This window comes from Castor canadensis, chromosome 18, assembly GCF_047511655.1.
Source record: "Castor canadensis chromosome 18, mCasCan1.hap1v2, whole genome shotgun sequence".
Lineage (NCBI taxonomy): Eukaryota > Metazoa > Chordata > Mammalia > Rodentia > Castoridae > Castor > Castor canadensis.
In genome coordinates this window covers 12,714,452-12,735,065 of record NC_133403.1, presented here as the reverse complement: position 1 = coordinate 12,735,065, position 20,614 = coordinate 12,714,452, and the positions used below count along the sequence as shown (strand labels likewise).

Below are 20,614 nucleotides of genomic sequence, written 5' to 3'. Positions count from 1 at the left end.
TGGTCCAGAAGCTCTGGAGGCTCCAGCAGGGAGTGGAGTGGACTGAGAGGGGCATGAAGCATGGAGAGGGGGGCAAGGCTTCACCTCTATGGCCAGATTTCCAGTTTCTCAGTTACTGTCACAGTAATATGTGGATATTCTTTGCTGTCACAGTTAATATGTGGATAACTTGAATTAATTGAACATCTAACAAAAATTCTAAGCTTGATATGTTTGATTATTTTAAATGCCTTTAGCATCTTTAAGGGGAAATGCAGTATATACAATGCTTACAGGGAGGCAGCCCTCATGTGCTCAGAGGCTTCCCTGGTTCAGAGACTGAGTCAGTCAGACTGGGAGCTGAGCTGGAAAGTGCCTCTCAGGTGGTTCCACCCAGAAGTTCCTCCCATGACTGAGCCCCTTGTAGGATGAGGTGTCCAGGACATTAGCTCTGCCAGTCAGACTTCCCAAGGGCCATCACCTGCATATATCACCTTTATGAAATGACCTGGCATGAATGGACTGGAGCATTTTCTTTACAAGGTGGCACCAAGATCCACAAGGGCCTTGTTCAAAGATCTGCTGAAGTGTTTGAAATGAGTGTTGTCACCACTGAAGATGAACGACAACGGCCACCGTGAGTGACAAGCCTATATGCATGCCACACGTATGGTGTCATGTGTGTGCCCGTGCATGAGCCTGTCTGTGTTTCTGTCCAGTGCCTGCATGATTACAGGCATGCCTGAGGTTTTGAGTATTGTGGGGTGCTATGTACGTGTGTTCAAGTACGTGTGTGGTGTGTGTACACAGGCCCACTCACCACCATGCTCTCCGGTGTGTGTGTGCATTGTGGCAGGGTACCTGAGCATGGATACCTGGGGACTCCTATCCAGTGGGGGTCCCTGCAGGCCATCCTCTGGACACTCACCCTCAGCCACCACACCTCCAGGGGCTTTGGGAGCATAGTTCTCCCCATGGACAGTGTGGTACCCTCTGCTGTGGTCACAGAGGGGCAGGGAGGTGGCTATTTTCCCCCAGCTGCTCCCTCCACAGCTATCTCTCCAGCCTGAGTATAGGCCACCAGAGGATCTGCACCTCACCTCTGTCTGATAGCACCTGGGGTGATGGGGCTATTGTGACCAGAAGATGGACAGCCAGCTCCCCATGTGGCAGAGTTCTCCCGCCAAGTGGGCAGCTAAATCAACAGGCTCAGAAATTGGAGAGGGGGCCCAGGCCCTAGCTGTCCATCAGTCTGTCTGTTTGTTTGTTTGTTCTGGAGTTGTGGGAACTTCCAGCCTGCAGGGGGCCCTGGTGTACCAGAGGTTGGGGGACAGGGGGTGCTATCACCCATCTGGCCTGACCATCCTTTTCACCAGATCTTGCCCCATCTGTCCTCCTGGGCACTTGGCCCAGAACATAGCACCCATAGTGTGTGTGTGCTGGGGGGGTTGGGGGGGTAATGGGCCAGCTGTCCACGGCTGTGCAGACCCTGGCTGTCGCCTTTCAGCTCTGAGGAGGCTGGGGTCACAGAGGTGAGCTTTTCTGTTCTATCTTCTTTTTTATCACCCTTGTCACCCCCTTCCATGTCTGTCTTTCTTGGGTTTCCGTTTCTCTTTATGCTCATCCTGAAGGCATCAGGTGCCCAAAACTCAGATACTAGGACTCTGAAATGGGTCAGGCCCTGCCCTGAGTCAGGAAGCAGGTGACTCCAGGACCCAGAAGAGTCCCAGAAGGGGAACAAGCCACACATCAGCTCACTTAGCATCCTCCTCTTATTATCCTCCTAGGCTGCTCCTAACTCCCTGGCATTTGCCAAGATTCTGGTCAGGTATGTCTGCTTGGACCACCCAGACATATTAGAGCGCTTGGTCCCGCTCCTGTGAACACCAGTGTGGGCTGGAAGGTGTTATCAAGTAAGAGACTTGCCTGTTGTCTATCACACCCCACAGTGGTCACACCCCACAATGCTCACACCAAAGAGGACACCTGAGGTAAGCTTGGTAGGACTTCATTTCAGTAGAGGGGTGACGCTGCTCAGAGTGGAGAGGGCTGAGAGGCAGTGGAGGGCGCCAGTCTGATAGAGATTCCAGGGTGCTCCAGTTTGGGATAGACAGTTGCTTCCTTCTCCAACCTCACCAGGCAGTGTCTCCTGTGGAGGCAGCACAAGACACCATGGCAGAAGAAGGAAAGTGCACTGCCACTGAGACAGGCAGAGAAACCACTCCTGCCCCGCAAAGCCACTCCTTTGTCCTGTGCCTGGTCCCTGTTCTGGCTCCAGCTCCACCACACCCAGAGTCCCCCAGCTGCCACTTCTGGCTCTCCACTGGCTGGAGGGTCTGCAGACCCACCACAGATCACATAAAGTGATTGCTCCAACGGTGCCACGTGCAAATGCAAGGAGGAATATGCGACCCCAGTTTTGACGCAAAGCCAGTGTTGCCAGCCCCTGCTCCTCAGTCCCGTTCTGCCCCACTTGGCTTCCAGGGACCAAAGATGGGAGAAAGACCACAGCCAAGCAGTCCAGTGCAATGTGCATTTTCACTGCTCGCATCCGCGGCCTTCACCGCTGAGAAGGGACGATGAAGCGTGTGTCCAAGGGGCTGCGGTCACTGCAGAGTCGCCACCAGTGGGGATGGGAGCCAGAAAAAGAGGATAGACCCTTCCTCCGAGCCTCTCCCGTCTCAGGCGAAGGTCGACCCCCTCCCCGCTGCCCGCCCATCTCCCTGAAATTCGGTGGGTCACCGGTGGTGGCTGGAGCCTGGGGCGGAGCCGCTGACAGCACAGAGAGGCCGCGCTCTGGGTGCGCCTGGAGTGGCAACCGGCTTTCTTGGAGACGCTGAGGCCACCTCCAGGCAGGCGCTGGAGGCAACTCCCGGCTATCAATCCTGAAACGAATTAACCTGGTCACATAAAGCCTGACCCCTCCCGGTACTTCTCTAGGCGCCTGGACGGACATAGCCTGATTTTACCCCTCCTTGCTCAGATTTCTGGAGAAGGGATCCCAGTGCCCCCACCCCGCACTCCCGGATGCCACTCCCAGTACAGGACCTATGGGCTGCCCACGCGGACCCATCTGTGTGCCTATTTGCTCCAAGCGACCTGAAGCCAACGCTGGGGACCCGCTTGGTCCTGCACACCTTGCCGGGGAACCGTGGGTCGTGGAGCCCTTCCAAGACACATGAAGCTGTGCGGGATCTTCCAGGGCTGGGAACTCAGCCGTGCAGAGTGAATTGTGAGCGGTGGACACGGTGGCGCTGCGTCTTTACAAAGGACGGGAAGTGAGGAGCGGGGCGGTGGGCGTGAGGGGCCTATCTGGCGGCTCCCCTGGGGGAGCCACGTGTGCCCAGGGGAGGCGGAGCTGGGCAGGCACTGGAGCAGCCAAGATTCTCTAGGGGCCGCCTCCTGCGCACTGGGGAGAAAACTTCAGAAATTAGGTTTGCTCCACGTTCAGCTCTGAAGATGCCGGGCCAAGGGGTGAGTGAGTCGGGGTACATCGGACTCCACGGGCAGTGCTGGGGTGCAGCCCAGCGACCATTTCGGATGCTGCTCAGGGCCCAGAGAGCAAGACAAAGGCTGCCCAGAGTCCTCAACCCCTCCCCACCCCTCCATCCTTACATTCTCACCCAAGCTTCTGGTTCTCACCCCTTGCCTACCGGCTGCCAGTCTCAAAGCCAGCCTCGGTTTTAGGGCCTATAAAATGGGCTCATCAGAACCCTCACCTCCCTGCCCCTGGCTTGGAGAAATGAGAGTCCCCTCAGTCTTCGTGGCACAGGGAGGAGCTGACCGCGCAGCCCAGTCCCTAAGTGTGCACCGCACCCTAAGGTGTCAGACCCGGTGCAGTTCACGATCCCCACCCGGGCTTCACTCTCCTGGTCCGCACAACGCCGGCTCCCAGCCAGGTCTCCTACCTCACCGCAGTGGAGGCGCGGCCGGCAGGGGGAGCGAGGCGGAAGGGAGCCGCAGCCGGTCCAGGTGAGGGAACAACACTTCCCGCGATCGCGGTGCCGCGTTCGTTCGTTCGTTTGCGGAACCGGCATGTGCGGGGCACAGGGCCCCCGGGTGGGTGCGCTGTCTCCGGGCTGCGGGCGGACACGGGTTGTGGGGCGGCGAGGAGCGCGGCCAGTGGCCCGGCGGCAGCGGAACGCGTCCAAGCGCCCCTAGAGAAGGCGGTGGGGCGCTGGAGCGAGGGAGGGAGGATCCCAGAAGTCCTGCCCTGTGGGTGCTGGAGGCTCAGTCCCGGATTAGGGGCTCCCTCGGGCCGACCTCGCGTTTCCAGGGCTTGGGAACCTTCGGAGCCAACGGCTTCCAAAGGGTCCCAGCGTTGAACTTTAGGGTTGGGGGTTTCGCGATCGAGTGAGTATCCTCGGCGGGTGGAGCGGGTCGGCCACTGACAGAGTGGGCCGAGGGGTCCCTCACCCGTTCCCTGCACTCCTCTGGCCGCCGGGGTTTCCTCTACTCTGCCCCGTCTTTGTGTGGCACCTTTTGCCCACCCAGCTCCACCCCACAAGTACCGCCATGGGGCGAAGGGGTTAACTGGGGAGCTAGAAGAGCTGCTTTCCCCACTACTTCAGGAGTGGAGGTCTAGGAACCTCAGGACAGCGCCCTAAGGGGCTAACTCACTCCCCCAGGGGGTTTTCACTTTCACTTCTTCTTTCCTTCCCCGTGGTCTCCTGCACAGGCTCAGCATCTAGCTGAGGCCCTCAGGTGTGTGCACACTGGCAAGGCTCTCAGGTGCATAGGATGCAAACTCAGAATCGCATTGCTGGGACATTGTGTGTCCCAAGTAATACAAAACCACTTGCAGGAGCCTGGCTTCCATGACCCCACACAGGGACTCACTCATAGCCTGCAGGGCCTCCCTGGACACAGACTTCCAGTGCTGGGCACATCTGCATCACTGTCATGACCTGCACCCACCAACACCCCTACCCACCTGCCTGAGAGTGGGATCTCCCTTCCACCTGGGGCAGGACCTCCTGGGACTCATGAGGCAATGGGCTGGCCCTGCTCAGGGAGAAGGAAAAGGGTCCTGGAGCCTGGCTAAATCCCAGCCCTCCACTCCTTACACCTGCCTCTTGCCCTCCTCAGTGGAAGTCACTGAGTGACACAGGTCACTGTCACCATCAGCTCTGAATGGCCACTCAGGGACCAAAAAAATGCCCTGGTGACAGCTTCCCTTTCCGGACACGGTCCACAAGCCTCCAGATGCAGGTTGGGGACAAGCCAAGGGCCTCACAGTACACACAGTTACACACACAAAACCCCAACACCCAGCACCATCTACACCCTCCTCCTCCTGCTCTCATACACCTTCCTGGACCTCAAGTGAGCACCAGTCCCTTCTCACTAGAGCCTATTTCCCTGGTCCCCAGTTTCCAGGATCTTCTTCTACAGCCCCAGGGTGTGAGGCCTGAGACTGTAAAAAGCCCTGGGAGAGGCTGCCTGCCTGCCACCCCCATCCTAAGCAAGTACAGCAAGAAGGCCTACAAGGTCATAAGCAGAAAGGCCTTGGAAACCCAGACCCTGGACTGCCAGTGCCTTAGCACAGGGTCAGTAAGGCTCCTTGGACGCTGGGAGGCTGCAGGCTTCACACCCACCCAAAGAGGCCCTGGACAGAAAGGCCACGGACACACTGAACTGGTCAAAAGAGGCCCCAGAGACAGGAGGTAGGGAGAAGACACAGGCCTTAGCGTGGGGGTGTCTAATCCTAGAGGCCCAAGGCTAAGGGCCTGGTACTGCACCTAGGCAGCAGGGCCTGCCCGGCCGGCCAGGCTGCCTGCAGGGTGGTGAGGGGGCAGCACCCGACCATGACCATGAGGCCTGAATTTCTCCGACGTGTCCTCAGCTCCCTCGGCCGGCCAGGCCCCGCCCCTGGCCCTCCCTGCGCCCCGCCGGTGCGCAGGGAGGTCGGAGGAGCGGGCACTGCCCACCCTCCGGATGTAAAAGCGTCCTGGCCAGAGGCGGGCGGTGCGCGCGGGTGCGCGTGACGCTGGGGCTCCCGGGCTGCGCGGCCTGGGCGGCGTCCCCCCCCCAGCTCGGGTCCCCAGCCACGACAGCAAGCTGACCTAAAAGGTCTGTGGGGCATTTGCTGGGCTAGGTCCTGTCCCGCGGCGCCGAGGAGAGGAAGACTCAGCAGCCCTGGGGCTATCCACCCGTGGCCAGCGTGGGAGTCGGAGCTGCTTTCTCACCCAGGTGCAGGGGCAGCTGGGGAAGAGATAGAGGCTGTAGGGGGCAAAGGCAGGAACAGGACTGGGCACAAGCAGACCCTCGGTGCTTCACTGGTGCTATGCCACCTCAGGCTGGGGCCGGGTGCTCGCGACATAGCGACCTCTCTTCTGGGGCTCTAGAAGCTGATGGTGGCTTCGCTGAACAGAGGGAGGCCCGACCTCCGCAGGAGCAGCGGGATGTTAAGGGGCGTTGGTCACGGAGGGCCCCCGAGAGTGGAGGCTAAGGGCAGAGACCTTGGAAAGCAGGAGGGTCCTGAACTTCCAGGGCGCTCCATCCGTTCGGGTTCCTGGGCCGATACTAACTCCAAATGAGGGGCCCATGACCCCATAATCCCCTGGGCCTGGGGACCAAGACTGTGAGTGGCACTATAGGATCCCGCCCCCGGCCCGTGGGCTGGGCTGGGCGCTGCGCGGCTGGGCGCACGCAGTCGGAGGCGGCGCCGGCCAGGCCGCCGGGCGCCTATGGACGCGCGGAGCCCGCTGTCTCCCCGGGCCAGCGCGTTCAGCATCGCCTCTCTTGTTGCAGCCAAGGCCTCGGAGGGCACCGCCCACCTGGGCCCCGGGCCCTCCGATCGGGCGAAACTTCTCCGGCTACCAGGATCCCCGGCCGGGATGCACTTCAGCACGGTCACCAGGGACATGGAAGGTGAGCCTCTTGGCCGCGTCTACACCGGCCGCCCACCAGCCCCCTGCCTCGCTAGGCTGCCGTGAGGGAACTCCCAGCCGGGTGGACTCCAGCCTCAAAGCTGGGACTCTGGAGCAGAGAGAAAAGGCGGGTATCTCCCCAATGCCTGTCCACCCATCAGCCTGGGGGCCCAGCCTCGGAGAATGGCACGCACCTAGACAGTCCTGCTTGAGGGTGAGTGGAAGCCGGGAGGGAGAGCAGAGTTGCCTGTGAGCTTGAAGAGGTGGGAAGAATGACAGATGGTAAGAGACTGAAGGAGAGTCAGGGAACACAGAAAAAGGAGAAAGAAAACAAAAACTAAAACCAAATAACAACAAAAAGATGAGGGCAGCCAAGAGGAAAAAAATTGAAAGAGAAAACATGACAAGACGGTAGGAAAGGAAAAAAAAAGACACGAAAAAAGAAATGAAGACCACAAGAACGAAAGAGAAAAAAATGAAAGAAAACTTGAAGACAGTTAAACTTACTAAAAATAAAGAGCAGGAGAAAAGAAGGAAAAAAACATGAGTAACAGATAATACACAGAAATAAGGGCAAAAGGGTAGACGGAAAAACAAAGAGTGACGAAAATAAGGTGGAAAAAAGGAGAGAGGCATAGAAAAAAAAGGAAGAGGCAGAATTAAACCTAAGTAGGGAAAAACTAAAGAGATATTGGAAGACGGAATGATGATCAGGAGGAAACATTTAAATGAGAAAAATAAAGGTAAAGAAAGAAATCGGGAGAAGAAAGTCTGGAATAGAGAAAGGAGAACTACAACGCGGGAGGGCGCAGAGCAGGGACCGCGGACGGGCCCGCCGCTCCGGGGAGCCGGTCCGGGCGGTCGGGGGGCCCCCGGGCCGAGCGAGCCGCGGCGGGCGGGCTGGGGGCCGGGGAGGGGGGGAAGGAGCGGGGGAGGGGCGAGGGGCGGGGGGCGGGGGAGGGGAGCGAGGCCATTGTCTCGGCGCGGGAGGGGGGGCGCGGGGCGGGGCGGGGCGGGGCGCCTCCTCGGGGCCGGCCCGCGGTGCAGGGCGGCGCGGCCCGGGGCGCGTGCAGCGCAGCGCCCGCCACTCGGCCCGCGGCGCGGGACAGCGCTCACCTCGGCGGCGGCGGCGGGGGCGGCCCTCGGGTCATGATCTCCGCCGTGTCCAGCCCGTGGCTCACGCAGCTCTCGCACTTCTGCGACGTTGCAGCCTTCACGGCCAGCAGCCTGAGCAGCCTGGGGGCCGCGGGGGGCTTCCCGGGCGCCGCGTCGCCCGGCGCCGACCCGTACGGCCCGCGCGAGCCCCAGCCGCCGCGCTACGACCCGTGCGCCGCCGCCGCCACCCCCGGCGCCCCGGGCCCGCCGCCGCCGCACGCCTACCCGTTCGCGCCGGCCGCCGGGGCCGCCACCAGCTCCGCCGCGGAACCCGAGGGCCCTGGGGCCAGCTGCGCGGCGGCCGCCAAGGCGCCGGTGAAGAAGAACGCGAAGGTGGCCAGCGTGAGCGTGCAGCTGGAGATGAAGGCGCTGTGGGACGAGTTCAATCAGCTGGGCACCGAGATGATCGTCACCAAGGCCGGCAGGTCAGGGTGCCCCTTCCGCGCGCCGCGACCCTCCCCACGTGCTGCCACTCTTGGGTTGCGCGCCCGGGTCCGATGCGCCAGAGTGGGGCTGAGAAGCGGGGTGGGGGGCGCGGCCTGGCCACCTGCGGGCTCCTTTGGGCCTTGCTGCCTTCTTTGCTCTCTACGGTCCCGGCTCGGGCGACAGCCGCCGAGAGCGCCAAGCGGGAGGGGACGGCGCAGGCGGCGGAGAGAAGTCCCGGGACAGGCCGCCCCGAAAGGGAAAGCAGCGGGCTAGGAGCGCACTGGGCTTAGGAGCGTGCAACCCGCAAGGCAAGCGAGGGGCCTGGCCGCCCGGCGGGTTGACAATGGGTCCTACCTCAAACGAAACTCCTGGCTTCCCGAGTTCAGTCCGTGATGAAAGATAAAGAGCTGAAACCGAGCGATTGCTTGGATGATTTTTAGGAGAGAGAACTAAGACCCTGAAAAAGTGTGCTAAGTTCGGTGGAACTCATTACCCGGTTTTCTCAGGCCTCAATTTCGGGTGGTTGTGAACCCAGCTATGAGCAAGTGAGGCGGCCGCCTTCCAATTGGCCTGTATTTGTTTTAAGGGCTGAGAGAGAAGGGGAACAAGTTTTGCAGATGCTCTCGATTTGACCAGCAGACAAAGGAGGGTGCTGGGCTGTGCCTAATGTACACACCAGCTCTGTGGCCACACAGCCAAGGGGAACTCAGGGCCTGTTTGCAAACCCTTGTCGCGGTTTCTGTTTCCCTGCCGCGCTGTCCTCTCTGGGAGAACCCGAGGCCTGTCCTCTGCTCCCACTCTGTGGATTTTCTCTAGGCTCTTTGCTGTCCTTAGGCACAGTGGCCTCCAGAAAACAGGGGCTGGGCCTCCCCGTCTGGCCCACCTAGCAGAGCACTGTTGGCAGCCAGCTTTACCCTAGAGGTAAAGCCTGTAGGGGCTTCAGGTTAGAGGTGGCAGGAGGCCTGTCCTGGTCCTGGCAGGCGTGTGTTTTCTGCCCACTGCCTGCAGTGCTTTGCCTGTGAGGGGAATGCAAAGAGAGGGCCGAGCTGTGGGTGCTGTCCTCCAGGGCCCAGCCAGGGTGGCCTACAGCCCATCCAGGAGCTGCACAATGTCCCTGTTTCAAGAGCCCTGATGGGTCACTGAGTCTTACTGAGTCGGGGTCCAGAGGAGAGGAGATTGGGGAACTAAGAAGGCATAAGACCTCCCTGGGCAGCTGTGTGTCTTAGGGTTATGTGTCTTGGGGGAAGCAGAAACATGCCTGTGTGCCGTGGAACCTGGGGAGACTCCAGCCAGGATCAGGGTCTGAGAGTTGGGAATTGGGGCTCTGAGGTGTCAGCCTCACTGGAGGGTCTGGGGAACAGTTGCAAACCCTGCTGAAAGAGCAATAGGGACTCCTCAGAATTTCCCAGCTTCTCGGTTTCACTTTGTTGGAGCCGGGAACCGCTTAGATGAAGCTGGGGAGTGCTGCGGAGGTCAGAGAAGCCTGTGAACTCATTTTAGTTGCCTTGCTACCGGCTGAGGCTAGGTTTGAGAAGCTAAGACATTCACATGCAGGGCAAAGCTGTGTCTATGCCAACAAACGTGGCAGAAGAAGGTTGGGACTCCCAAGGCTTGGTGCCTTAACCATTTTGTGTTTCAGAAAAGGACCTGGGGCCTGGCCTGCCACTCCACTTGCCCGGGGCTGGGTTGGGGCCTACTTAGGTTAGAGCAGCTGAGTGAGAGCAGATGAGACCAAAGAACTGGGCTGAACACAGCGGCCCAGGGGGAGACCAAAAGGAGCAGCCAAGTGAGGGGCTGCCAGTCCCCAGGGTAGTCAAAGTCGGGCAGCCCTGCCCTCCCCCACCTGAGGTGACCCAAGGCCCCAACACCTCCAGGCGAATGTTCCCCACGTTCCAAGTGAAGCTGTTCGGCATGGATCCTATGGCCGACTACATGCTACTCATGGACTTCGTACCAGTGGATGACAAGCGCTACCGGTGAGCAAGTTCTTACCACCACTTGGTCAGGCTGTGCGTGGGCACCGACCTAGGAGGGCACCCTAGGAAGCAGTAAGTCCCTGCCTGGTGACTCTCGTGTCATGAAGCTCTTTAGTGACTGGATCCTCCCAGGTACCTTTGCTGGCTGCCCCACTGACCTCAACCTGCACCCTTCCCTGCCCCATCGGACCCCATATCTCTACCCCATCCGGTCTCCAGAACCTGCCTCTGGAAGTCTCAGCTGGGAACCTCTCTAGCTTTAGGCGTGAGGCAGCTCTGATGCCCTTGGGCTGGAGTGGCCTGAGGAGGGTAGCCCAAGCATACAGCCCTCCCATTTAACTCCTTTCTCCCTCTCCTGGGAGGCAAACTTGAGTGCCTTGTCCCCTTCCCCCATCTCCAGGGAACCCTCGGTCCCTGAGCTGTGCCGGAAAGGTGGGGTAGCCGGGAGAGATTATGCAGGGCGGGCCGCGGCTGCTAAGACAATTAACAACAATTAATAAAGCGAATGTGGACTGGACTGCCCTGTGCCCAGTGCAACCAGCGAGGGCAAATCCGGGCTCCTGCCACGTCGACACTGGGGTGGGCAGACCCGTGTGCGGCGAAATGAGGAAAGGAGAGGAGCGCAGCCTCCTCGTTCAGTGTCCCAGTAGGACCCAGTTCCGTGCTCATTTTTGTGTGTCGGGGATGCATTGGAGTTTTCTGGTTTTTCCACAACCCCCTCGTTAAAAGCTTCCAGCCCATGTGACTTTGGAGGGCTTGATTTCACTAGCGAGGAAAGTCCTCCGAGATACTTTCAGGATTCACTCGGCACATGGGGTGAGGCCCTCTTGGTTCACCCCAATACTGCATGACCCCTTCCCCTGCTTGCCCTAGGTATGCATTCCACAGCTCTTCCTGGCTGGTGGCTGGCAAAGCAGACCCTGCCACGCCTGGCCGGGTGCACTACCACCCCGACTCACCAGCCAAGGGCGCACAGTGGATGAAGCAAATTGTGTCCTTCGATAAACTCAAGCTGACCAACAACCTGCTGGATGACAATGGCCATGTGAGCGACCCCCTTCTCGGCCTCCCGGGCTATCCAGGTCCTCGGGAGTACCCACCACTAGAGACAGACCTGGCAGAGCTCGGATGGCTCCAGGACAGGCTGCAGAGAAAGGGCCTATAGTCAGGGGGCAGGCCTGGGAGAGGGGGTTACCTTCCTTTTCTCATTCTACTTCAGAGTTTATGCTGGAGGACTTTTAATAGGAAAGAATAGGGTCCGTGCTTGGGGAGGGGAGCAGATTGCTTGTAGAATCCTGGGCTGTGAGGTTGCTGGGCTGAGCTCCACAGTGACCGCCCCTGGAGGCTCCCAGCAATTGTTGGGGACCTAAGGAAAGAGCATTTGCACCTCATCATTTGCCATTTGGAGCATCTTTCCCCGAGTCCCAAGTAGGTCACATGACCTGGCGTCACCTCAGGAATTAAGGGTTTTGCTCAAATTATCTAAGAAAATTCATTGCCTACTCAGATCTCTGCCTGTTTCCTGGCTCCAGCTGGGATCCTCCACCCCTCCCAGCCCAGCCTCACAGCTGGAGTTGATCGCCCACCTTGTCTTCTAGATTATTCTCAACTCCATGCATAGATACCAGCCCCGCTTCCACGTCGTGTACGTGGACCCGCGCAAAGATAGCGAGAAATACGCAGAAGAGAACTTCAAAACCTTCGTGTTTGAGGAGACCCGCTTCACCGCTGTCACTGCCTACCAGAACCACCGGGTGAGGAGGACCTGGCGGGAGATCCTCGGGACAGGCACACTTGTGGAAATAGGGTGCGACAGTTCATCGCTGCCTTGGGCAGGGACGGCATGAACCCTCCGGCTGTGGATCCTGGTGGAGCATAATGCAACTGAAATCCCCCCTCCCCAGGGCCTCAAGCTGCCCCCTGCCTCTGGCAGGCTGTCCCAGCCTCCTATCAGCTTGACCTCTGCAGCAGGACTGTCACTGTAGCCTGAAAGTTTGTTTTCCAAACCATTCCGGAAACTCCCCATCAGGGGCCTGATCTGAGGTTTACCCAGATTCCTAGGGCGTCCGCTCTGTTCTCCCCACTGCGCTGTGGGAGGCGGAGTTGACCATATTCCCACTCCAACCAGGGCACAAGGTCTTCATCCCCATTTATTTGGGGAGGAAAAGAGCTAGAAGGAGGCACAAGGTCCGTGGGTCGGGGGGCAGATGTGGGCTGGTTCTTGTTCGAGCAGCGCAGAGGGGCCTGCCTTGCCAAGTCTCTTATAACTCTTCCCCAATTCGCTGCTGCCTTGGTCGGGTGGCATCGGGCTTCAAGGCTCTAGCCTCTTGCTCACGCCCGCTTCCCTGCAGATCACGCAGCTCAAGATTGCCAGCAACCCCTTCGCCAAAGGCTTCCGGGACTGCGACCCTGAGGACTGGTGAGTATCCTTTGGAGAGATCGAGTGCCCCCAGCACCTGGCCGGGACGCCGCTCTGACCCACCACCCTCTCGCAGGCCAAGGAATCATCGGCCTGGCGCACTGCCGCTTATGAGTGCCTTTGCGCGCTCGCGCAACCCTGTGGCCTCTCCAACTCAGCCCAACGGCGCGGAGAAAGGTAGGATCCGGGTCGTGGGATCCGCACCGCGGCCCCGCGCGCTCTCCGCCCCGGGTCGGCGGCCGCGCCCGGCCTCGCCTGCACCCCCGGGGCGCTCGCGGCCTTCGCGCCGGTTGCACAACGGCCGTGGCGGCGGGCAAGCGCGCACTCGCCCGCCCGACGGCTGCGCCCCGCCTTCGCGCCCCGCCCGCCGCTGTCGCCCCGCGAGGGGCGAGGGGCGCGGGCCGTCGGGGTGGGCTGGGGACGCCGGCGGCGCTGGGTCTCGCCAGGTCCGCAGAGTAGAGGCGGGGACTCCCCCCTCCCTATCGCCCCATCCATCGCCCAATCGCCCCATCATCCATCGCCCAATCGCCCCATCGCCCCATCGCAGCCTCGAGCTTCCTTGCCAGCGCCCTTCTTCGAGTCACCTCGGCGGTGCCGGCCGGCCGCGCTCACCCCTCGGCTCTCCCCGCAGACGTGGCCGACGCCCGGCGAGAATTCGAACGCGACGCAGGCGGGCCAGCCATGCTCGGCGACCCCGCGCACCCGCCGCAGCTGCTGGCGCGGGTGCTGAGCCCCGCGCTGCCCGGGGCTGGCGGCGCCGGCGGCCTCGTCCCGCTGCCCGGCGCGGCCGGAGGTAGGCCCAGTCCCCCGCACCCCGAGCTGCGGCTGGAGGCGCCCGGCGCATCGGAGCCGCTGCACCATCACCCCTACAAGTACCCGGCCGCCGCCTACGACCACTACCTTGGGGCCAAGAGCCGGCCGGCGCCCTACCCGCTGCCCGGCCTGCGCGGCCACGGCTACCACCCGCACGCGCACCCGCACCCGCACCACCACCACCCCGCCGTGAGCCCGGCCGCCGCCGCCGCTGCCGCCGCCGCCGCCGCCGCAGCCGCGGCCAACATGTACTCATCAGCCGGGGCCGCGCCCGGCTCCTACGACTACTGCCCCAGATAATGCGGGCCGCCGCCGCGCTCGCCGCCCGGGCCCCAGTGCCCCGCGCAGCCCCGAGGGCCTGCGGGGCCCCGTCCACCCGGCCCCAAGGGCCATCAGAGGACAGGTCCTCCCCACACCAGAGGCCATCGTGGGGTCTTCCCTTCTCTAGCCTTGAAGCCATTGGAGTCCTCCAGCCCCACCCCAAGTCAACGCGGGTTCCTCCCAAGCCCCAAGGACCGCGGGGGGCCCGGCCCGCCCGTGCCAAAGCGCCCGATCCGAGGCGGAAGGAAGTGGTATTTATTGTTCTCCCTGAGACTGCGTCGCCTCCGGCCCGGCCGGCACTTGCAGTGTAGACGACCCGAGAGAGCCCGCCTGCAGGCGGTGTAGATACGTGTAGATATGTGTAGATACTGTAGATACCGCGCCGGCGCCGACTTGATAAACGGTTTCGCCTCTTTTGGAAGCTGCCTGTGTGTCCAGTTTTGTTGTTGTTGTTGTTGTTGTTGTTGTTGTTGTTTGCGTCCACTTAGATCGCGCCGGGGAGCTCGGAGAGAGCGAGTTCAGTGCGACTCGGGGACTTAACGTTTCTTTCCCCAGCCCCACTCCTCTGCGCCTGGAATGGGGTCCGTGCAGCGCCTGCCCCGCCTCCTCCTCGTTCCTCTCCCGCCCCCTCTTACTTTTCTCCCCCCACCCCAATTCTCTCTCTGGTCGCCTCCCTCCCTCTCTCTGGCCGGCCACTTCCCTCCTGGGGTCCCCTCCCTATTGCCTGCTTCGTCCCACTTCCCCAGGGCTGGCAGTCCAGTGTTACCTTTTTTTTTTTTAACTTAAATTCTTCACATCAGCAGTTGTTCCTATTCTAAGATGTAAGCTTGTGCCTGACCTGTTTTCAGCACTTGCCCTGCCTGCATGCTTTTCCATGCAAGCTGAGAATAATGGTCATGACAGACCACTGTCCATCCGGCCTGGGACAAGAAGAAGCCCTTGACCCGGATGGGATTGTGGAAAGACAAAAACAGGCAATTCTGTACCATTCCCCTGACCTGGCCCCAACCCAGGCCTGCGTTTTTCCCCTGTTTATTGACATTATTCCCCGTGACTTGTCCTCACAGAGTGACCTGGACAGGGGGCACAATGACAGTGGTCATGAGTCATCTCGAATCCCAGTTTGTGAAGCTTTTTTCCCAGGCCAGGTGCTGAGGGACCTCTCCCCACTAACTCAACACCAGGGATGGGGCCAGAGGAACCCTTTGATCCCTCCCTTCCTGAGTTGGAGCAGGAAAAGCTGACAGCCGGTCAACGTCAAGGCTGACTTGAACACAAGATGAACGGGAAATGCCCGTGACCAGGTTCTAACCTCAGCTTTCTGTACCAGTGTGTGTGTGCCAATGATTGCCTCCTAGGCCACCTGGCTCATCACTCCCAACATGGCAGTAGCAGCCTGAGTGCCACCTCTACGAGGGCACACCCAAGTATGTCCAGATGTAGCCCTGGACTGGACCTGCTTCTGGTTGTGTTCACCCTGGTGCTGTGAAGTTCCTGGAAACATTCCCATGAAGCTAGTCTAGAAAGGGAGGGGTGGCTAGGCCTACCCAAAGCCTCTAAGGGCATCTACGACCAGGGCCTGAAGATTTCTGCAACATCTGCCTAAGTAGCCAGCAGCTTCCGGACATAGTCCTAGGGGCAATGGTACCCATTTCCAAGTCCTGCGAGTGACAGTGGGTTCTTGTTTGGGGCTGTCATTTGCACCATACCCTCCTTCTGGGAGCCAGGGACACCAAGTCTGCAGGATTGGCAGCAGGGGTTTGTCCTGTAGAGGGCACTGGCCAATCTTAGTCCTCCCCCTCTCCTGGATGGAATGCAGCCACTCCACACTTTCTCAACACTCAGTATGGCAGGGGATGGGGGTTGCTGGGAAGAAATGCTAGGGAAGAGCTGTCTTTAGAGAGAACTCTGATTTGGTGTTGTTCAAAGCTGAAGCAAGAAGCTGCCCCTTGAATGAATAACGGTGCCTAGTGTTTGTAAATAGGGATGGAACACACCACAAAAAACAAGGACCCTGGGTGTGTGCTCACAGGCCTTGCACTGATGTCCTGCTCCCAACTGAGAGGGCCAGTCAACACAGGAACTGAGCCAGTAATCCTAGCTACTCAGGAGTCAGAGTCAGAAGGATGGCCACTGGAACTCAACCTGGGGAGAAAATTCAAGAGACCTATCTCACAAAAACCCATCACAAAAGTAGGGTTGGTGGAGTGCTCTGAATTTAAACCCCAGCTCCGAAAAAAAAAAATGGAGAACTGAGGCAGTGGTGGTGGCTCACACCTGTAATCCTAGCTATTTGGGAGGCTGAGCTCTGGAGGACAACAGTTCAAGGCCAGCCCCAGCAAATACTTTGTAAGACCCTCATCCAAAATAACCAGTGCAAAATGGGCTGGAGGTGTGGCCCAAGTGGTAGAGTGCCTGCTTTGCAAGTATGAATCACTGAATTCAAACCTCAACCCCACAAACAAAACAAAACAAAACAAAAGAACAAAAGTGAAAAAAAAAAAAAAGAACTTCCATGGTGTTGAAATGGACCACCGCTAGCCACATGAGGCTGCTTACAATTTAACAGCTTAGAATAAAATTAAACATTCAGAGCTTTGCGTGTAGCTCAGTAGTAGAGCACTTGCCTAGCATGCATGAGGCCCTGTACCAGAAAAAAGAAAAATTAAGCATTCAGGTCCTCAGTGGTCCTGTTCCAAATAATAGATGGCGCAGTTGCTGAAGGTCACATACCAGCCACTGCAGAGAAGAGTGTGCCCACTCTGAGATCCTGGGGTAGCAGCCCCCAAAGGCAGGGGGTTTTTTCCCCTGTGCCCTAGGGATGAGTTTGAGATATTGTTGTGAACAGAAGGATGCAGCAGGGCACTCCTGGCAGGCACCTCTCCCTGGTGTGTTTGTAAGGCTTGCCTGTCCAGGCTCTTTTTCCTCACCCCTCCTTCATTCCTTCCTTAAACAAGTGCCTGCTGAGCACCTGTCAATCACTATCAGGCTGCTTGCTGTCCTGGCTGCTGTTCCGGTACAGCTGATGTCCCATGGGCAGCTGCCTTTGAACAGCCCTTGACTGCCCTATGAAATGGCTTTCTAGCTGTTTCCTTTCTGTGATTACTGATCTGGGTGTTTATGTTATTCCCAATTCAGCTGTTGCAGTCGCTACCCCCAAGGAGATGGTATTAGGAAGTAGCGCCTTTGGAAGGCAATTCGCTCATGGGGGTGAAGCCCTCGTGATCTGGATTAGTGTCTCTATAAAAGAAGCCCCAACCTGGGCACAGGTGGCTCACATCTGTAATCCTAGTTACTTGGGAGGCAGCGATCAGGAGGATGGCGGTTTGATGCCAGTCAGGGCAAATTGTTCTCGAGACCCCACCTCGATCATATCTAACACAAAACAGGGCTGGTGGAGTGACTCAAGGTGTAGAGCACCTGCCTAGCAATCATGAAGCCCTGAGTTCAAACCCCAGTGCCACACACACACAAAAAGAGGCCCCAGAGAGACTCCTGCTGCAGAGAGACACAGAGAATGGGGCTATCTGTAAACTGGGAAAGGTCCCTCAACAGCTGTCACCCTGATCTCTGGCTTGAACCTCCAAAACTGTGAGAGAGATGCCTATTGTTTGTAAACCACCTGGTCTATGGTGAAGTGTCACAGAGGCGTGAATAGACTAAGAGCGACTGTTCTTTCCTCTCCCGGTATGTTCCTCTGTGTCCCTACTGATGGGCCCTTCTGTGAGAGCTGCACTGTGTTGTACAGGGGTCGGGGATCTTATGCCCCGTCTCCTCGCGTACTCGCACTCCAGCTGTTGGACTCCCCCTCCTACCACCTAGCATCTTCCTTCAGAGTTCCCAGTGGTCCAGATGCCGTATTCTCTCCCCTAACCTGTCTCCAGGTGTCTAGGTGCCAGGATTCAGAGAATGAAAGCTCAGACCAAAAGCCACCTCACAGACTCCAGATTCTTATCTGTGCCTCAAAACCCTTTGGAAAACTGTAAACAGCCAGCCAGGGAAATAGATCAACTCTTGAGTAAGTTGGGGAAGATGAGACCATATATGCAACTCACCAGTGACCTCTGTGGCTGTCTGCTCAGCAATGGTGTCTTTGTCTAAGGCAGGGTGGGAAGCATTTGGGGTGCAGACAGGAGTGCCCTGGGATTTGGCCACTGGACAAGGGGAGTCTGTTCAAAGTGCCTAGAGGGAAAGAAGACCCTGGCCCCTCTGAGACTCTGACCCCTTGGGGGCTCCCCAGGAAGCACCCTCCAGCTGGGGAGGTCCCAGAGTGTGTGGGAACCCCATGGTGACAGGTGTAGTATGAAGATGAGACACTGAGCTCCAGGTGTGCAGCAGATCAAAGCTGCCCTCCCACTGGAGAATTCCATGTGGCCACAGCTGGCCAGGGCTGAGCAGGCAGAGTAAGCAGGGTTAGTGAACAGGGCTTTGCATTGGTGGCTGGAAAGCAGTGGCCAAGGAGTATCTTCTAGGATGCAGGAGATAATGCCAGAGGTGGCAGTGACCCGTGTCTGGATGCTCTGTGCCTCAGTTTCCCCTCCATTCTGTGATACTGCATGGGAAGTTCTCTCTGAGTGGTGAGATCCCATGTGAGCTGTGGGCATTGGGAAATCCGTGTTTCCTCTTTTCCTCCAGGTGGGTTCCAGTGAGGCAGTGTGTTTCTCTAGGGGCTCGGACAGGTTCTGTCAACACATCTGTGTCCTCCTGCCCCTCCCCCTTCACCCCTTGAGCCACCCCTACATCCTGTGTGGGCCCAAGTGGGATACAGCCACAGGGCCTGGCATGGCTGCCCCCCAGCCCTGGTGAGGCCCGATAAGGCCTTCCTCCTGGTACTACCTCTCACATTTTCCGTATTTCAAAAAACACAAATCGTGCCTTTGATTCAATTCCCTTTCCTGCTTGTTGTATTACTTCAAACCAGATGGGTTTATAAGATGGCGTCTGGAGACTGTGTGTCTATGTAACACTGCCAGGTCTGCGTGTGGGATACAGCAGAACCAAAGGTATTCCACTAAAAGCAACCCACAGTGGGGGAGCAACTTCAGTTGTAATAGCAGTAATTAAATTACCATCTTAATTATAAGAAGGGATGGTATTGTCGACATCCTTTATCAGATTTCAATTGCACAAGTATTCACTTAATCCCCTCCTTCCAGCAGCCCAACCCCCCCCTTCTATGCTCTGGGGCTCCCCAGAACCCACTCCTGCAGACCTCAGCAGGGAAGGGCTGGGTGTATCGCCCCATTCACCAATTCTCAGATGCACAGAATTGGGTTTTTTTTGTTTTTTTTTTTGAGGTGCTAGGGATGGATTCCAGGGCCTTGCACATGCTAGGAGAGTCCTATAGGTTTTCTTCTCTCACATTTCAACAGCTCTGAAGTTGGGGCACATCTTAAAAGAGAAAGGGATGTCTTTAGTCTAACTGCAAAATTCTTGGCAGTTCCATTCTAGAACTGCAGGATAAGCAGTTCCAGTTGATAGGTGTGAGTTGAGAACTGACCAAGGTCCCCTTTTCAAACACATATTTGTGTATTCTGGCTGGTTGTGGCCCAGCCACCTCTGGCTTCTGGTGTCCCACACTGGGAGACCTTCTTGCAAATGGGGCTGGGGACGTCTCTGTCTTCAGTCCCACAGTGGTCCCACCCTTTTGGGACATGGCTCTTGGTATCATTTCTCAGGAACCCCTCCCTGCACATGTCCCCACCCTACTCCTCCCTGCCATCCTAAGCTCTATTCATCTCCACATCCCCCCTACCCATTACTACCTACCTTTTATGGGATTTCTGGATTTTCCCCAAAAACAGTTTCTCTTGTGATATTGTCACATAGTGAAGGTGCAAGTAGCAACTGGAGCTCCCTGAGGCTCCCTAAGGCTACATAGCTACACGGCCAGCGTGGACTCTTCACCAACAGACAGTGTACCCCTTGAGGTCGCCACAGGGACCTTCACAGCAGGGCTGAACCCCGGTAGCTGCTGGGCTGCCTTGCTCAGTTCTCCTTTGTGATAAGGGCCAGCCTGGTTCACTTGGTGACACAGGCCCTCTCCCCTGTTGTCCCTGAGGGCTGTCCCTGCCCAGCCAGCTCCTGCTAGGCCCGCAGACAAGGCAACCCGAGAACCTCAGACAGAGGGCAGTGCCCACTGGCCAGCTGGTATCATGGTTCGTGTACAGCTTCAGGGCTGTGCCATCCTGGCTGTTGGGCTGAAGCAAAGCCCAGAAGCAACACATAGTCACCCTTCTGATAACAATAAGTGATGTCTTAGGGCCTGGGACAGACAAGCAGTTTTACTGGGCAACCAGTAGGACTGAGCTTTGGGGATGCAGGGCTCCCACAGGCTCAGGGCTCAGAACACTGTTCCGCTGCCCAAGGGGGGCTGAGATGGGAACTGGGCCACAAGAAACACTAAAGTGGGGGTGGCAGGCCACGTGGAGTGAATGCTAACACATATATCCCAAGACAGGCAGTGTCCCAGTTCCCAGTGGCAGTGCTTCCCAGGTGGCCCCTCCTGCTCTGCTGAGTGATCCTCTTAGCTCTAATGGTCAGTGCCTCCCTCCCTCTGGGTAGATGGCCTGCCTGCAGGGGTGGGGCAGGGGGAGAAGGAAGAGTTTCAGGCAGAGCCTGCACACTGCACTGGAGCTGGAAGCCCCGTCATA

General features: G+C 58.4%; 1 protein-coding gene and 2 long non-coding RNA genes across 4 annotated transcripts; 1 reads left to right on the top strand and 2 right to left on the bottom strand.

Moving 5' to 3' along the window:
* Positions 1–1,971: 1,971 nt before the first annotated feature.
* Positions 1,972–7,632, bottom strand: LOC141418776 (uncharacterized). Its single transcript, XR_012443409.1, has 5 exons — positions 7,046–7,632; positions 6,045–6,960; positions 3,888–4,983; positions 3,117–3,239; positions 1,972–2,864 (listed from the first exon to the last, which is right to left on the bottom strand). It is a non-coding gene; the product is annotated as an uncharacterized lncRNA (long non-coding RNA).
* On the top strand, positions 3,234–14,386 carry Tbx1 (T-box transcription factor 1). Of its 2 annotated transcripts, XM_074060550.1 has the most exons (10): positions 3,234–3,951; positions 6,077–6,171; positions 6,733–6,852; positions 8,062–8,431; positions 10,307–10,408; positions 11,282–11,453; positions 12,007–12,162; positions 12,760–12,827; positions 12,904–13,004; positions 13,459–14,386. In XM_074060550.1, exons 1-10 carry the CDS (start codon positions 3,677–3,679, stop codon positions 13,938–13,940), a joined length of 1,941 nt encoding a protein of 646 aa, XP_073916651.1. In that variant the 5' UTR covers positions 3,234–3,676; the 3' UTR covers positions 13,941–14,386. The 2 variants fall into 2 exon arrangements, with proteins under 2 accessions (XP_073916651.1, XP_073916652.1); XM_074060551.1 differs by lacking the exons at positions 3,234–3,951; positions 6,077–6,171; positions 6,733–6,852 and adding an exon at positions 6,925–7,065.
* LOC141418777 (uncharacterized) lies at positions 8,300–9,070 on the bottom strand. The gene is made up of 3 exons (XR_012443410.1): positions 8,926–9,070; positions 8,787–8,839; positions 8,300–8,375 (listed from the first exon to the last, which is right to left on the bottom strand). It is a non-coding gene; the product is annotated as an uncharacterized lncRNA (long non-coding RNA).
* Positions 14,387–20,614: the final 6,228 nt, after the last annotated feature.

What these genes read in the sequence shown, in the direction of transcription:
- Tbx1 (XM_074060550.1), top strand. Translation starts at nt 3,677, where the DNA reads ATGGGCTCATCAGAACCCTCACCTCCCTGCCCCTGGCTTGGAGAAATG. An exon ending in GGGAGCCGCAGCCGGTCCAG is followed by an intron (nt 3,952 to 6,076) that starts GTGAGGGAACAA and finishes TTGCTGGGCTAG; the next exon opens with GTCCTGTCCCGCGGCGCCGA. An exon ending in ATCGTCACCAAGGCCGGCAG is followed by an intron (nt 8,432 to 10,306) that starts GTCAGGGTGCCC and finishes CAACACCTCCAG; the next exon opens with GCGAATGTTCCCCACGTTCC.